Source organism: Oryzias melastigma, linkage group LG6 (assembly GCF_002922805.2).
Source record: "Oryzias melastigma strain HK-1 linkage group LG6, ASM292280v2, whole genome shotgun sequence".
Classification (NCBI taxonomy): domain Eukaryota; kingdom Metazoa; phylum Chordata; class Actinopteri; order Beloniformes; family Adrianichthyidae; genus Oryzias; species Oryzias melastigma.
In genome coordinates this window covers 7,236,388-7,253,291 of record NC_050517.1, presented here as the reverse complement: position 1 = coordinate 7,253,291, position 16,904 = coordinate 7,236,388, and the positions used below count along the sequence as shown (strand labels likewise).

The 16,904-nt window shown below is 41.8% G+C and overlaps 1 protein-coding gene across 2 annotated transcripts in view; it reads left to right on the top strand.

The window, feature by feature from the left end:
* The window catches only part of far1 (fatty acyl CoA reductase 1), a 28,387-nt gene extending 12,954 nt beyond the window's left edge, over positions 1 to 15,433 (top strand). The window contains exons 4-13 of one of the 2 annotated variants that reach the window (XM_024264206.2): positions 272 to 447; positions 663 to 842; positions 2,174 to 2,351; positions 2,685 to 2,729; positions 3,392 to 3,519; positions 3,598 to 3,665; positions 6,179 to 6,350; positions 10,451 to 10,580; positions 12,365 to 12,492; positions 14,185 to 15,433. In XM_024264206.2, coding sequence (XP_024119974.1) covers positions 272 to 447; positions 663 to 842; positions 2,174 to 2,351; positions 2,685 to 2,729; positions 3,392 to 3,519; positions 3,598 to 3,665; positions 6,179 to 6,350; positions 10,451 to 10,580; positions 12,365 to 12,492; positions 14,185 to 14,344 — 1,365 coding nt within the window. In that variant the 3' untranslated portion in view covers positions 14,345 to 15,433. Of the gene's footprint in view, positions 1 to 271; positions 448 to 662; positions 843 to 2,173; positions 2,352 to 2,684; positions 2,730 to 3,391; positions 3,520 to 3,597; positions 3,666 to 5,588; positions 5,761 to 6,178; positions 6,351 to 10,450; positions 10,581 to 12,364; positions 12,493 to 14,184 lie in introns of both variants that reach the window. The other variant, XM_024264205.2, reaches the window with a different exon arrangement.
* Positions 15,434 to 16,904: the final 1,471 nt, after the last annotated feature.

The window sequence follows — 16,904 nt, the reverse complement described above, 5'->3', positions numbered from 1 at the left end:
GCCTATTAACACAATTATTGGGTTAGAAATCATTGCAATTAAAATTGATTAATTAGATTAATTATTACAGGTCACGGTTAATTAATCGCACAAAAAATTAATGGCATTACAGCACTCTTTGTTTTTAGAAAGTGTTGAAGTTGCGGTTTAAAGCTGAGCTCAGCTGAGTGGTTTTCCTTCTGCTGCAGCTGCTGCTACTGACAGACCAGCTGCAGCCTCATGGAAGCTCCGCCATGTGTCCTAAAGCTGTGGAAATCTCTCTTTATTGCAGTTGTTTGAACGCTTGCAAGTGGAGCAGCCGGGCTTTGCCGAGAAGATCATCGCCGTGAACTCCGACCTCACTCTGGCAGAGATGGATCTCAGCAAAGAAGATCAGGACATGCTGGCGGAACGCATTAACATCGTCTTCCACTGCGCCGCCACCATCCGCTTCAACGAGCCGCTCAAGTCAGTGCTGAGCAGTCCCAGCTTTTATTCTTGACTCTTCAGTGACCTGAAAATAAATCAGATTCCCCTCAGTGGGGCTTCAGTAAAAATATGCAGGCAGATTTTCCTTTTTGATTTCCTTTTTGTCATTTTGTACCAACGTGGACATGAACTCCAGTCTTGGTGTTTGAGCGTTACCAGCTTCTGTCGGCTGATTTTGTTCTGCCCTCTCCCAGAGACGCCATACAGCTGAACGTGCTGGCCACTCAGAAGATGCTGGCGCTGGCCCGCAGGATGAAGCACCTGGAGATCTTCACCCACGTGTCCACAGCCTACGCCCACTGTGACAGAGAGGTCATTGAGGAAGTCGTCTACCCTCCCCCTGTGGACTACCGCAAGCTCATCGCCACTCTGGAGTAAGTCTCAGGCTCCTCCCTCCCGCTCGTGCTGACATTCCTCTGGGTTATGGCAGAGAATATTTAACAAGAGAGGAAGACGTTAACAGAGATCAGTCTTGAAGTCACACCGCATTTCTCTGTTTCTAAGTGGTACTTTGGAGATAAGTCCTGGTGGAGTTTGTCAGCGATCCTTCATTTGAATGTTCTGTGATGGAGAACATGCAGAGAGACGTGGACTCAAACTGACCTTCTAGATCAAAGTCCTTTTGGTTGATTTTTAGCATTTTTTTTCTTCTTATCATTGATGTAGGAGCATGAAAATTTTGGGTGTTTTTTAACATGTTTTCCTGGCATTTTCCTGATGGAGGACAAAGAAAATGTAGATTAAAACTAGTGCTGCCACAAGTAGTGCTGTTGTCGCGTATTAGACAGAGGTACATGCTACATGAGAACAACACATGGCATAATTCTGTATGTCGAGGAAAACTCTCGGTTTTGTCTGTAAACAGCAGCTTTAATGTTCTCTAAAGTTGAACTCTCTTCTCTGGTTTCCGTACTGACTCTTTTCTCCCAGAACAAACTTTCCAAATGCATTTTATTGTTTGTTTTTTTTAGTTGTTAGCTTTGAGCTACTAGCTTAGCACTCCAGGTTGCTATGCTGCCTTCCGCTTTAAGTCACATGACCAAAAAGGATGTTGTGAACAGAATCGGGTCGTTTTCCAAAATAAAACTTCCTTTAGTATCAAAAAATCGACTAAACAGAAAATAATCTAAGTTAGTGCATGTTTTTTCTTTTCTGTCTGCGGCCCGATACCAAGTGGGCCAGGGGTTTGGCTAAAAACCACACAATTATAATTAAAAGACCACTGGGAACCCTTTGAAAATGGATCCAAAAATGATCCGAGTGGGACTTAGAGGAGCTGAGGGTCTTGATAAAATCTAAGGGATGAAGTCAGGACAGAAACACGGCCTCTGGTACCGCATGTTGGAAGCTTTAAAACAAGTTTAGCACTGATGTGAATGAACACCAGTTAGTTATCACCAGAAAAGTCTGTCAACCACAGTTTTGTTACCGTGATAATGGAATGAAGTCACCCGCATTTATTCACGTTCACCTGCATCACTGATTTACTAAGACGTTTTTAGCTGATCAGTGTCAGTGAATCATCACGGATATGCACACATTTAATACACAAACCTGCAATAAATTGTGAACACATTTCTACAAAATCCTGGAGTGTTTGGTGAAAAGATCCTAATGTTTGAGTAAAAGGGCCAAACCCCCAGAGGTTTATCCTTTGAGTTTTGCATGTTGTGGTGGAGAGCTAACAGGTTTTCTTGTGGTGCAGCTGGATGGATGATGAACTGGTATTGTCCCTGCTACCAAAGCTGCTGGGAGAGCGTCCCAACACCTACACCTATACCAAAGCTTTGGCCGAATACCTGCTGCAGCAGGAGGCGGGGGACATCAACGTGGCCATCGTCAGGCCTTCCATCGTTGGCGCCAGCTGGAAGGAGCCTTTCCCGGTGAGGAACTCCTGCCGTTTTGTGCTAAATGTGTTTTTCTGAATTTGAAATCGGTACAGAGGGTTTGTGTTTTGATAGGAAACAGCAGGGCTTAAGGAAAAGGATGCTGCTTTCCTACGTTCTGGTGGTTAGATTCTTCTGTGGGTGTCAGGTTCATCCCCTCCTGTGTCAGAGCGGAAGCAGAACTATCAGAGAAACTTCTCCACAGAATCCTCCTCCTCCTCCTTCCTTGTTGAGATGGTTCATCTGCAGCTTCCTTTCCTTAAGCTTGTCTTCTCTCAGGACTTCATCTTCGTTTGGATGTGCTGCCACTCACGTCACTCTTTGTTTCAGGGCTGGATCGACAATTTCAATGGACCTAGTGGAATATTTATAGCTGTAAGTACTTCAATTTCCTCCAGTTACCTTTAGTTATGCTTTTTAGAGGGAATAAAATAGACAGAAAATGGACTCACCTCGATTTGTGTGTGCCTAATCTTGATTTGTACGCAATTCTTGATCTGTGCGAAAGTAAGGATTTGGGTGTTTGTAATTTTTTATTTATTTGTAGTGTTTTTCTGTGCATATTATTGTTTTTTGCGTAACTTGGGATTTGTGCGTGCGTATTCTTGATTTGTGTCCATATTCTTGATTTGCGCTTATTTTTTATTTTTTCGTTTGTGTTCTTGATTTGCGCGTAACTTTGGATTTGTGCGTCCATAATTTTTGTCTTGTAAATCATACAATATTTTTTGTGCAAGTACAAAAATATAGTTATTATATATTTAATATATAGTTAGTTTCGAGCTGTTGTAATTTCAAGTTGTGCATGTGTAAATTGTATTTTGTAATTATTTTAATTTCATAAGTTTAGTACTTATACACAAAATATATTGTAAGAGTTACTAATCAAGAATTACACACACACACACACACATCCAAAGTTACACACTAATCAAGAATTACGCACACACAAATCGTGGTGAGTCTATTTTCTCTCCCAAGTATAATTCTGAAATACTGTATTAGCTGCATGAACGGCCCCTTCCTCCGTTCTGCAGGCTGGCAAAGGCATCCTGCGAACGATGAGAGCCTCTAACAACGCGGTGGCCGACCTGGTGCCTGTAGATGTGGTCATCAATGCCACGCTGGCTGTGGCGTGGTACTCGGGGTCACAGATGCACAGCAGGTCAGCGAGCGCTCACCTTCCCTTCCTGACCCAGCGGTGCTTCTTGGACGTGTCTCTAATGTTTGGTTGTTGCTGCAGGTCCAAAAACATGCTGGTGTACAACTGCACCACCGGGGGAATCAACCCCTTTCACTGGGGGGAAGTCGGTATGGCCTCTCTCATGTTTTATTCTTATTTTGAAGTTAGAGTTTGAAGACACTGTAGGTGTTTTTTTCCAGAACGTCACTTTGAACAGTTTTATACTTAAAAAAAACAACAAAAAACAAAAATTTTCCCTTTTAACAATCTGATTTTAAAAAGTTTGTCCTCTAAACTCACCACTCTGTTGAGCAGCTAAAATAGTTTTATTGGTCTTGGAGCTTCCAGCCATTATGTTGTTAAATATTCTGCCTTATCTGTGAGGCCAGCCCTTAATAAAGCACAGCAGAGATTTTTACATGAAATAAATCTGGATTGTTGATTCTAGTCCAGAAGGAACTCCATAGGAAATTCAATTGATTCCGGATTATGAAAGCTGATGTAAGAATCCAAGGAAACCATAAATTTCCAACTTTTTTACAACAATGAATTCTGCAACCCAACTGGAGGACGACTAAAGACTAAACCGGTCCAGAGCAGTGCTGTGGAGGCGGTGTTTGCTCCTCCTGTGAGCTGTGAGTCACGGCTGGTCTAAGTCATCAATCAACCTACAACTTTTAATATTTTCTGAGGACGTTCTGATATTAAATCTGTGAGGATTCATAAGACTCACCTTCAGCTGCAGTCAGCTGATGGTCCTCTGGCGGACTGAGCGCTAACATTATGTAGAAAGCCCAGAGGCTTTAAAGATGTTTGTAGAAACTGAAATTACTATGTTAAGTAAATGTTTAACCCGAGTTCCTGGCCTGTTGATGCTTACAGCATTTCTGGAAGTAATGGGTTTAAATTTTTTTTTTCATTAATTCTTTCATTTTGCTTTTTGCCAACTTTTGGCAAAATCATCTTCTGTGCTTATTGTATACAGTTTTACTGAAGCAATCTTTCATTTTGTGAACACCTACTTTTTAAACGCGTAAGCGTTTTAAAACACCTAAATCATGTGCTGCCTGCCCTTTAGAGTGTTTGTCACTGCTTTTAACATTTTTGACTTGAAAAAAAGTCCTTTTTGAGGATCCACATAGAAACAGGAAGTGCTGTTAGCTACGTGTTTTGCTAGCTTCCTTTTTTTTGGACAAAGCATGAAAAGACAAAATATTATACTTTTTTTTTTTAATTAGAAAGTTAGTTTCTGATGATTGTTGGGTTATTCCTTTAGGCCAGAGCCATTTAAATTACTCTTCTGAGCAAACTGAACTGCTAGCCTAACCAAGTCTGAGATGTTAGCTAATCAAACGTATAGACTGTCCTAATTCCCACCCTAGTCCCTAACTACTAAAAAACTATATAGTGCAGGACTATACAGTACCCTGGATTTAAAAGCAATTTGGACACCATGCTTACAACTTTTCTTTCATTTTTCTAATTGGCGGTAATGATCTGAAATTTGAACCAATTCAAACATTTCACGACGTCCACTGTCTTCTATTGAAGAAAATGTGGATGGTTTATGAAAAAATTACATTGACTGGAATCTAGAAATGGAAAATTGAATTTATGGAGCAGCTAGAAAATATGAAAAGGAGTTCAGACGAATACTGATCACTTGTCTGGGTTTTTGTTGTTACCTTTTCATCCAACGACAGTTATAACACCAAACCTTTTCAGGAGGAAAACAAATGTACATCATGTGTCACTCTGAAAAACTCTTGGGGAAAAAAGGGATTTATAAGGAGACAATGCTAAAACTGTCTCCATTTTTTTTGTCCATAATTAATAATTATGCTTCAACCTTTGTGTTGAATATGCCAAAAAGTAGCTGATATGAGAAAGCTACACCCTTTACATTAATGCACACTCAGCTGTTTCTGCTGATTGGTATCAGATGATTCGGGGTAAGGAATGTTCTGTTTTCATCTGTCAATCAAACTCCTCAGCTGAGAAGAGGAAAAGCTGCTCACTGATGGCTTGTGTTGAACAACCTCTCTTCGTAGAGTACCATGTAATATCTACCTTCAAGAGGAACCCCCTTGAGCAGGCCTTCCGTCGGCCCAATGTTAATCTCACATCCAATCACCTAATCAATCAGTACTGGATAGCGGTGAGCCACAAGGCTCCTGCCTTCCTCTATGATCTGTACCTCAGGCTGATTGGACGAGAGCCCAGGTAACCCCGCCTCTGTCTGAGAGCCGCTCTCCACGTCTCTGCCGCTTTCTCCTGTCCCTTTCTTTTAGTGTAGTCGCCTAACATCATGGCTGCATTGTCGATGTGTAAAAAAAAAAAAAAAAAAATGTTTTTGTGTAAAAGACTGCATAACCCAGCGCCGCCCTGATCCGTTGTAGGGCAGGACGGTGGGTTCTGCACTCTACTCCACTATAGTTTTGCTTTGGTTTTCTTGAGACATCAGCACTGAGATCACACATGGACTGGAGTTTGTTATCCCAGCAAGGAGAAGTGGAGCCAGCGTCACGTGATGGTGCTAACCATCACGAGACGCGAGGAAATGAAGCGAGGAAATGCATTTTCTTCATCTCATCCTCTGTGTCCTCCGTGTCCCGTCATGTCATGTATCTCTCCTCTGCAGAGTATTGTATAAACATGACCTTCAAGACCAATCCGTTAGAGCAGGCCTTCAGAAGGCCCAATGTCAATCTGCGCTCCAACCCCTTTACTAATCAGTACTGGACCACGGTCAGCCACACGCTGCCCGCCCTGCTCTATGACGGCTATCTCAGGCTGATGGGTCGCAAGCCCCGGTAAGGTTGCCTCCAGCACCCTCTTCCCCCTGCCAGTCAGCCCCCACCCTCCCCACATACCCCCACCCTCCTTGCTTGTGTTTTCGGGTTGTGGACAACCACAATGGACCCAGGGCAGAAGAGACGGTGTCTGCAGGGTTTCCTTTGATCTTCCAGGAATCATCTCAGTGGCGTTTGATTCTGATGCAAGCACGAGCTGTTCTTTTCAAAAGACCACAGCCCTGCTTGACTTTTTGACAACAATCTACAGCGTGGACTTGATCATTTTACTGCTAACATCTCTCAGCCAATCACGGGATGTTGGGAGGTTTGTGTTCAGTCAGACGGCCTCCGTCGCACTGAAGGCAATGTCCCTGCATGCGGCCTGATTGCAGTCGATCCTGATCAGTGTTTCAGGCGGTAAATCATTTGCAGGTTTCACTCTTTTGCTCTCTGAAATCAGACTGATTCATTCCTTCTGCGTTTGGTTTGTCAACAGTTCGGAGTAATGATTATCCCTTCCTGTGTGTGTTGATCAGCCATGCATGTTCATCGCATCTCACCAATCATCCACCTTCAATGAAAGAATCTGCATCCCTTTATGATTGGTGTCTCAAAGACTATAAGGTTTGGTCTAAAAACCAAACGGAGGACTTATGATTGATTTCTATTCCAAAGTCTCCAATCTGCAGATTCAGATTCTTTCTGAAGGCTTGTTTCTGCTCTCACATTTTCACACTTTAACCTTGGGTTTGATCACAAAAGAAGTTTGGCTGGATTTAAATGGTTTGTAGGAAGGATAGTTTTTAGCTAAAATGTGATAATTTCATCAGTTGGATTGTTATTTGTTTAAAACACATGAACTTGCTTTGGCTAAAACAGTTCTGTTAAAAAAAGAAAATCTTTCCTTCTGAACCCGTTTTAAGTCCAGTTAGACTAATCTGTTCTTGTGTCAGTCAATCCTGATTAATATGAAATCACTTCTGGTTATTGATTCAGATTTTAAACTGTCTTCCGGTCATTTTAAGGGCAGACTGAGCTGAAAACACATATTTTTTTCCACAATTAAATATCCTCCAGGAATTCTTTGTCTGGTATGTTTTACTCTACATGGACCTTGATAGTCCAGACGGTGCTGAGATGTTCTGAGGAATTAAACGTGAGGGTGGGACCGCACCAAAACTTTGAGCCCCTTCTTGTTTGCGGAGATGATGGACTAACTGACGGATGAAGCTAGAAAGGAGGATCATGATGTTTGCAGATGATACTGTCATCTTTAGAGAGAACAGGGAGCGGGTGGAGGAACATCTGGAGAGGTGGAGGTTTGCTCTGGAATAGAGAGGAATGAAAGTCAGCACCAGTAAGACTGTATGTAAATGGTTGTCATCAAGAATGAAAGGAAAGGTGTAGTAGACAGTGTTGAGAGCAGCCATGTTGTTGGTTTAGACTCTGATTCCAGAGAAAGGAGGTAGAGCTGGAGGAAGCAGAGATGAAGATGTTGAGGTTCTCTTTGGGAGTGACCAGAATGGATCAGGAGTGAATCCACCAGAGGAACAGATCATGGTAGATGTTCTGGAGATAAATGCAGGGCAGCAGATGGAGATGGTTAAGAGGGAGGAACAGTGATGATGTTGGTAAGAGAATGCTGAGGTTGGAGATACCAGGAAAAAGGTCTAGAGGAAGACCAATAGGGAGGATTGTGGAGATAAAAGAGGACAGGAGTTTCACTGGTGTGAGTGAGGAGGATGCAGTGGAAAGGTTACGTGGAGGCAGATGACTTCTTGTGACAACCCTTAAATGAATCAGCTGGAAGGCAAAGGAGACCCCTTTCCAAAAAAAGATACAATCCAACAATCGTTTTGCACAGAATATTTGAGCAGACATTGAACCAGCATTGGAACAGCACAGATGTGTTCCTTGAGCTGGAGATAGTCTGCATATCCATCCATTTTTTAAATCGTTCTGTCCCTTTCGGGGTCACAGGTGTCTGGGCCTAACCCGGCCACTTTGGGCAAAGGCAGGATATTGCGTGGACTGGTCTGTCACAGGGCTACAATCACACCCATACACACTCACATACACGCCTAGGGACAATTTAGAGAAAGGGTCACCAACCTTTTTGAAACTGAGAGCTACTTCATGAGTCATACCAAGGGCTATCAGTTTGAAATATTAAATTTACTAAATCTGCTTTTAGTTATACATTATTCATAATAATAATGATACTCCTCTATGTAAAGACGCTGATTTCTCACCTTAATTATCAGCAAAGACAACAAGCTAGGAATCAGATGTCAATATTCAGCACTTTCTTCATCTCAGTAATTGTTACATTTTCAGATGATTACTTACATTTCATGGGAAAAATGTCCCATTTTCACTATGTTGTACCATGTTTATCAATTATGGAAAGTTAAAGAAAAATCAACTTACACATTTTTGAAACAAATCTTGTCACATTTTGAACTAATGACAAAATTTGCAGCATTTTTAACAAAATGAATGATCTTTGAACTGGAGTAGGCCCGAGGTCACCTAAACTTCTCTAAAGTTCATGTATCATGAACATATTTTTAAGATGTTTTAATTTTGAAATCGATGTGAATACAAGTAATTACAAAAAAGAAAAACCAGAATAAAATGTAATTTTAGACGCAGCTCAGAAGTGAGTTGTGCTGTTTTTAGAAGTGACCTGTGGGCAACTTGTGTGGTCCTTGGGGGCTACCTGGTCCCCGCGGGCACCAGGTTGGTGACCCGTGATTTAGAGTAACCGGTGACGAGAAAAGACTAAAAACAAAAGGTAAACCTGTTTTTTCCACAGCTGTCACAGTTGCCCCCCCAATAGAGAGGAATCTAAAGCCATCAGAGCTGCTCAAACGTCTGTCTGTGTGAGTTTATGTGGAACCAGCAGCAAGGACTTGAGGTGCCTCCTGACTAGATCCCACCCACCTTTATGTCTGTTCTACCTTTGCCTCACCCCCATGACCCACCACTTCTCTCTATTTCTTCAGATGATCTTTATTTTTCGGTCCTCCCCCTCTTTTGAATTTTTGGTAACATGTTTGTAGTTGACTGTTAGTTGTTTATACTGCCAGTGGGGTCCACTTGGCTAAAGCAATAGTTGGACAGCTGCTGAGGTCAGGTCTCAGCTCACTCTTTGCTCAGTGACCTTTAGGACTTGTGTGTAACTTCCTGTTGTGTGTCCTCAGTTTGATTGTTCAGTTGTGGGGTGACACAAATGTTTATAGTCGTCCTGTGCAGCAACCTGCAAATGAGTCTTATTTTAGTGGCTAGACGGTTTTGATTTCTGACCAAACAGGATTTCTGTTTGGATTTTAAGACGCTTAGTCTGCCCCTTAAAGTGTAGAGCTGAACAAATTCATCTGAACGTCTTATATCTATTGTTGCTGTCATTTATTTAGTACTACCGTTTGTTCAAGGTTAATGTGTAGTTTTTGTTTCTCGGTCTGTGCTCAAAGGTAAGTAGTCTTGAAGGTCTGGAGCCATGGGACCGGGCATTGTGGGGGAGTGTCAGTTACATCATTGAGAGGTTCGCTTGCATATCAGATGCCACATCTGAAGAGAACCAGTCATCCATTCCAGTTGACAGATGAATGGATAATAACGACTATGAGAAGGTGGAGATACCTGTTTGACCTTCAAAATAAAACATCATCTGTATTTGGGGAAGCTTTCAATAGCAAAGCAGACAAAGCACCAATGTTCAAAGTGAGACTTTCAGCTCATGAAGTCAGACGTAGCAAAAATGTGTCGCTCCTGCCCCAACCGTCCCATGTGTCCAGGCCTGAAGACACACAAACTCAAGTGAAGATAGGATAAGAAAGTGATGCTGGTTGTAACATCTAGACTTAAAGTTCAATGAAATGTTTTAAGAAGACGGCAACAACAAAGGAACCAATCAGAATCTGTCTTCCACTTTTATAAGGAAACATCTGTGGACAAGTTCATCTCTGCCCCTGAACCCCGAAACACTGTCCCACTACCCCCCCTCTTCCTCACCATTTCCTCTTCATAATTTTCTCCCATCATCCTCTCTGATGCTAATGTCCACCTTCTGCCTAACTGCCTTGTTCCTCACCACCAAACGTTGCTCGTCGCAGGATGATGAAGACCATTTCACGTCTCCACAAAGCCATGATGGTCCTGGAGTACTTCACCAGCCACTCGTGGGAGTGGAACACGGACAACATGAGCATGCTGATGGCCCAGATGAGCCCTGAGGATAAGAAGGTAGAGGGAGCAGCGATGTGAGGCAGGGACACCCAGTCTTCTGTTGTCCTGCTACACAGAGCGCTCTGTGGAGATGACAGACCATGGACACTCATGTCTGACTGCAGTCATTCATTTACTGCTGACTGCATGTCCTGGTGAACAGATGCTCCTTTCAGGAAGAATAGGGAGGAATTTGCATTTTTCAGAGACTGTTGACACTATACTACACTGGACCAGTACTAAACTGGTTCAAAACGTACTTGGAAAACAGGAAATATTTTGTGTCACTTGTTTAACTTCACATCTGGGCCAACTGAAAATGCATGTGGAGTTCCCCAAGGCGCCATCCTGGGGACACTTCTATTTAACATCTACATGCTCCCACCAGTCCAGGTTATAAAGAACACCAACATCAGTTACCATAGCTATGCAGATGACGCACAGATCTATATTAGACTGACACCAGGAGACCGAGGCCCTGTACAGCACATCTGTCACAGTCAAGGCCCGGGGGCCAGATCTGGTTCGCTGGGTAATTGTATCCATCCCTCCAGATCATTTTATTTTATTATTATTTTTGTTTAAGGTTTAAGTTGATTTATTCTGGAATAATATTCCTGCCTTTTCATTATTCATATTTATGTTAAAAAGTTACTGTTTAAAGTTTTTAAAATTGGCATTCTGCTAGCATTTTGGACTATTTTGGCATTTACTAAGATTTTGTAGGCTATTTTAAAGTTTTGGTAATATTTCAGCTACATGCTAGCTGTTTTAGCTAATTTAGGCGTTTCTCAGTTTTTTATAGTCTTATTTTGAAGTTGAGCTCTTTTTTTTCAGCTACATGCCAGCTGTTTTGGCTAACCTAGGTTCTTTTTTAGGCTAATTTGGCATTTAGCTAATATGTCAGCAGGCTATTGGCTTTAGCGTTTTTCGCTATTGGCTTCAGTGATGTCATCTATCGACTTTAGCATTTTCAGCTATGAGCTTCAGCGTTTTAAGATATCACTTAAAGCATCTTCAGCTATCAGCACTAGCATCTTCAGCAGCCAAATTCAGCTTACAGCATTCACACTAGCATTATTGCAGGTAATGCTATATATCTAGTTTATAATCATGTTAAAAAGTTATGGTTTTAAAGTTTTAAAGAGTTAGTATTAGTATTCAATAAATGTATATCTTGTTCGGCCCGCAACCTAAGGTGTGTTTTGGATTTTGGCCCATTGAGTTTGACGCCCCTGCTGTACAGGCTCTTGGTAAATGCGTTGAGGACATTAATAACTGGATGTGCCACAACTTACTTCAGTTAAATAAAAATAAAACGGAGGTTAATGTGTTTGGGACTAAAGAAAAATAGTTGGATGTCACCACAGATCTTCAGTCTATCCATCTAAAAACCACCAACCAGGCCAGAAACTTAGGTGTAGTGATAGACACAGACCACACAGACCTACATTTTGATAAACACGTTAAAGTAGATCAGCTGAAACACTCAATGTATTTAAATCTGCATTAAAGACTGACTCAGTTCTCAGCTGCATTTGACTAGTATGTATTCAGAAGTTTACATCTGCACTGTTTATCTATGCTTGTTTTAAATTCATTTTTTTCTTTTGAATGTTGTTTTCTTGATTGTTTCTTTTAATGGTTAACCTAAAGCACTTTGATTCATCTTTGTACAAAGGAATTTGCCTTGCTAGAAACACATTTTTTAACTGGTAGAAACACATTTGGTCATAGCAGCCAGACAAACGTGTGCAGTGTCTGTCCCTGTAGAAGTGAAGTACCTGCTCTGCCTCTTGCAGGTCTTTAACTTTGACGTGCGTCAGCTGCACTGGGCAGAGTACATGGAAAGTTACTGCATGGGCACCAAGAAGTACGTCCTGAACGAAGAGCTGTCGGGCCTTCCTGCTGCCCGCAAACACCTCAACAAGTAAGGAACCCAAAGCCATCCCACGCCTCTGCCAGCACGAACACGCAGCGGTATTCCACCCGCCAGAGAACCCGTCTGCAGGGGCTTTCTCTCTGCATGTAGCGGGTCACAACATTCCTTTTATGAAGCCTCCTCAGATGCAGGAGCAGGTATTGTGTGCTGCCACTGACTGATGACGATGAACACATCGAGCTAGAGGGAGGGGTGGGTGGGGCTCATTTCATGGGGAGGCAGAGCATAAATACCATGTTGTTCCTGCTTTGGATTAGGCCCAGGATGCTTTGCATATTACTGTCACATTTGGGTCAGTGTAATTCCTCCACTCAGCATGAAACTGAGAGTGGCAGATTCCTGGAGCCACAAGAAACAAGTCCAGCAGAACCAGACTTTGTAAGACGGATTTTGATAGCTATTTGTTAGTTCTGCAGGAAAAGAATGAATGAAGGGAGTGAGGGACCGGTTGTTTGGCTGGGTGCCTCCTTTCATAACTGGTGTTAGAGATGAGATGAGTTGCTGAGAGTTTTTTGTTTACCATCCGGTCACCTTAGTGATGCCTCCATCTAAACTCTTTCCTTTGCATCCTCCTCACTCTCTCCAATCTTCCTTCTCCACATCTATTCTTTGGATTTCCTCTAGACCTCTTTCCTAGTAGCTCCAATATCATTATTCCTCCTCTAACTCGTCCAAGGGGGGGGGATCTGGTTATGGACTTTCTTCCGGCTAATGATTTTCAGCTCTCCTTTCCAGAACAAACCTATACCTCTCTAGATGTTTCTCCATCTGCTCTCACTATAGATCACAATGTCATCTGCAAACATCATGATTCATAGAGAATCCTGTTTACCTTCAACTATCAGTCGGTTAATCACCATGGAAACGGGAAGGATCTCAATATGTTCCACCTTCACCTCCTCTGCTTCACCTACAGAACATCTCACTGTCTTCCAGCTCTTATTCATGTCCTGAACAACTCCAACCTCCTACCAACTTCCTCATCCCCTCCTCATCTCCTGCTTCCTCCAGTCACATGTCTGTTAACGTCTAATCTCCATTCTCTCATCTCTAGAGATACACTGGATCTCCTCATCATCTCCCTCCAGATTTTCTCATTTTCCTTTAGCTCACATCCTATCTGGGGGGTAGGATGATAACATTCAAACTGCGCCTTCAGGCTCTTCATTCTATCTGATGCTTTCTTCATCTCCAGAACATTCGTATCAAACTCTTCCTTCAGGATCTCCTCCTCTGTCTTTATTTCCGTCCCCATCGTAATAAAACAGCTTGAACTATTTGCATCTGATCTCTTGATCACGTAGGAGATCCATCTTTTTCTAAAAACAAGGAGGTGAAAAGAGAAGTTTCAGTTTATCTTCTGGTGAAACTATTAATGATCAGAATTATTTTATTATTATTTTATGAGTTTCAGAACGTTTCCTTTAGTAGTTTCTGTTGACTGGCTGGATTCAGAAGAACATGTCATTATTATGCAACTCTGTTAGTTATGAGATCATTTTCTATGATAAAGGTAAATATGTGGCATGACATGAATGCATGCAATCGTTGCTATAACAACACTCAGGTTACCCTCTCCTTCCAGCAAGTGGAACTCAATAAAAAGCGGTTTGGTGGGGAATCGGCGAAGCTTCATGTTCAGTTAAGATGTCGTGTTGAAACCTGTCTGTGTCCGTTCAGGCTGAGGAACATCCGCTACACCTTCAACACCATCCTGGTGGTGCTCATCTGGCGCGTCTTCATCGCCCGATCCCAGATGGCCCGAAACATCTGGTACTTTGTGGTGAGCCTCTGCTTCAAATTCCTCTCGTACTTCAGAGCTTCCTCCACCATGAGATAATGAGCGGGGAGGCGGCTGGCCCGAGGCCGACGAGAGGTTCCTGAAAAGAAGAGCCTCCGGACGAGCCTGGACTTGATCCTGCTCACCTTCATCACTCCAACACAGACCGGGCTCGGGTCACTTTAAAGACCCTCCCACTTCTTTTGGATGAGACTCCGCCCTGAAATCCCGTCAGGATTTTAAAACCAAGTTTTCTGCCTGTAATTTTTTTTTTTTTTTTTGCACATTGGAGTGTTCACCATCAGACCAAAGCCGCTCAGGTGGAGAACTCTGCTTCTGGACCAGCAGAGCAGATGGAGACGCATTCACCAGTGCCTAAAAACAGACTTGCAAAAGCTTCCTGTTGCGCTTCTTCTTTTGCTGTTACCCTGAAAGCTGAGGGGTGTTTGTCCCGACAGAGCAGCTCAGACCTCTGCGGCCTCCTGTCCTTTTTTATTTAGCTTCTTTTCGTGTCTGTCTTTGTGTTTCCCTCAGAGCTTCGTCTTGATGTGTGTGTTCAGCTTGAATCTATTTATTGACCTGACTGCAGAAAGGGTGTTTCTCTGTGTTGGATTGTTTTGTGCGCCAAGGTCCCCGCCTCCTTTCACAGCTTTGTGTGAACAGGAAGTTGGTGCCTGAATTTTGTCGCCAAAAAATAAGAGAAGCCATCAGATGTGTGTTTTCTGAATGAGTGTTCTGCTTTTCTATGTGCGACTTTTGGAGTCATAGAAGGTCTTAACTATGGGTGGTTTACATGCTGAAGTACAGGAATGCAGGGGTTTTTGCAGCAGAATGGACCTACTGTGTGTCACATGACCTTTTCTGAATGTCTAAAAAAACTTCTTTGCACAACTGAAGTCTGACTCTGCAGCAAGAGGCCAAACCTGCGGTTACAGCCCGTCATTTCTGCCACTTTTTGAAGATGAAACTTTGTTTTTTGGAGTTTGAGTGACCAGATTTGCTTCCTCTGGAATAACAGTCATCTTGTGTTACTAACATGTCAAAATGAATTTGAGGTTGTGATCTTAGCTTCATTTATAAATGTTCAGGAGTTTCAAGCAGCATCGTATCTGTTCTTTGTGACATTAAAGGGCCATTATCGTAGTTCTACATGAACGTGTCGTTTTAACATTTGCAGATGAATCTGTCATTTTCCTCTAGGCCTGTGAGGGGAAACAAACAGGGAAGTTGGAGGTTGACTCCACCCACATCCGAAATTTGAAAAAAAAAAAAAAATCAACTTTAGTACCTCAATTCAATCTGACGATTTTTTTTACAATTTTTTTCAAGAATTAAACAATTTTATTTTAATTCATCAAAAATGTGGCACTGACCAACAGACAGCACTTTTAAAGCTCCATTTATAGAGATCAACTGACAAAAAAAATATGATTTAGGGTTTGGTTACCCTTTAAGGTAAACATTTAGCCCCTCCCACAGAGATGGTGCACAGGAAGCCATATTTGCCCTCAGTTTGAGTAAAAGCTGCCTCTGTCGATCTCTGTAAACCAGAATGGGCAGAAAATGAGTTTTTTTTTTATGGTCAATAAAGATTTTTCCCTTCAGACTTGAACTCAAACAGAATTCATAATATATCTAATATGAATAATTAGCACATGGAGGGCTCAGTGTGACAAAATAGGATTTTATCCCATTTACTGTAACTCGGAAGTTAATATAAATGTAAAAAAAAAGTAACATGCCGGTAATTGAAAATATTTCAAACTAAAAGCCTGATTGAAATGGGGTGAAAAGAAGTTTAAACTTTTTATTTTGAAAGTAAAATGTCATTTTCATCTCACTGTTATTAACCCTTTAACACCTGAGGTGTCGCTGGTGACACTTGAACACAAAATCTTTAACATGCTGAAGGCCAGAAGTACGTTGATCGTGTTAACGGTTGAAAAGTTACAGCAAATCAAGGAACATTAACACTGGAACTCTGATGTTAAAGGGTTAAACCCTGTGACCAGTCACTCCTTTTCAGCTGAAACTGTAACTCCGCCCACATTCTTTTACAGAGAGAAAATAGACTCACTCCAACTTGTGCGTTTGTATTCTTGATTTGTAACTCACATAATACATTATGTACATAAGTAGTAAAGTTACGAAATTCAAAAAGATACAATTTACAAATTCAAAAATCAAAATTACAACAGTTTGAAATGAATTATATACACAGAAATCTTTAAAAATGACGCATGAATCTCTTGTTTTCACACACAAAACCTCAGTTGCGCACGAGTCTGTGGTGAGACTCTTTTCACGTCTCCAAGATTCATCCATAAGTGATGCGTTTAAATGCTACTAGAATGCTGGGTCATCAGAGTTTTCTGATAGGTCGCTTTGAACTTAAATTGTGAATAATATCCACTGAAACTTGATATTTTCTCACTTTCTTAAACAGACATGCCTGATAATTAATATAAAAAAGTCTAAACAGGCGTTTTTAAAACACTTATTCCTTTTAAAAATAAAACTATTTTCCAGAACTGATTGCTTGCCCCTCCTCTAACACACACACAAATCAAGACTACGGACAAAAGTTACGCACAAATCAAGAATTAAGCCTGCATAACTC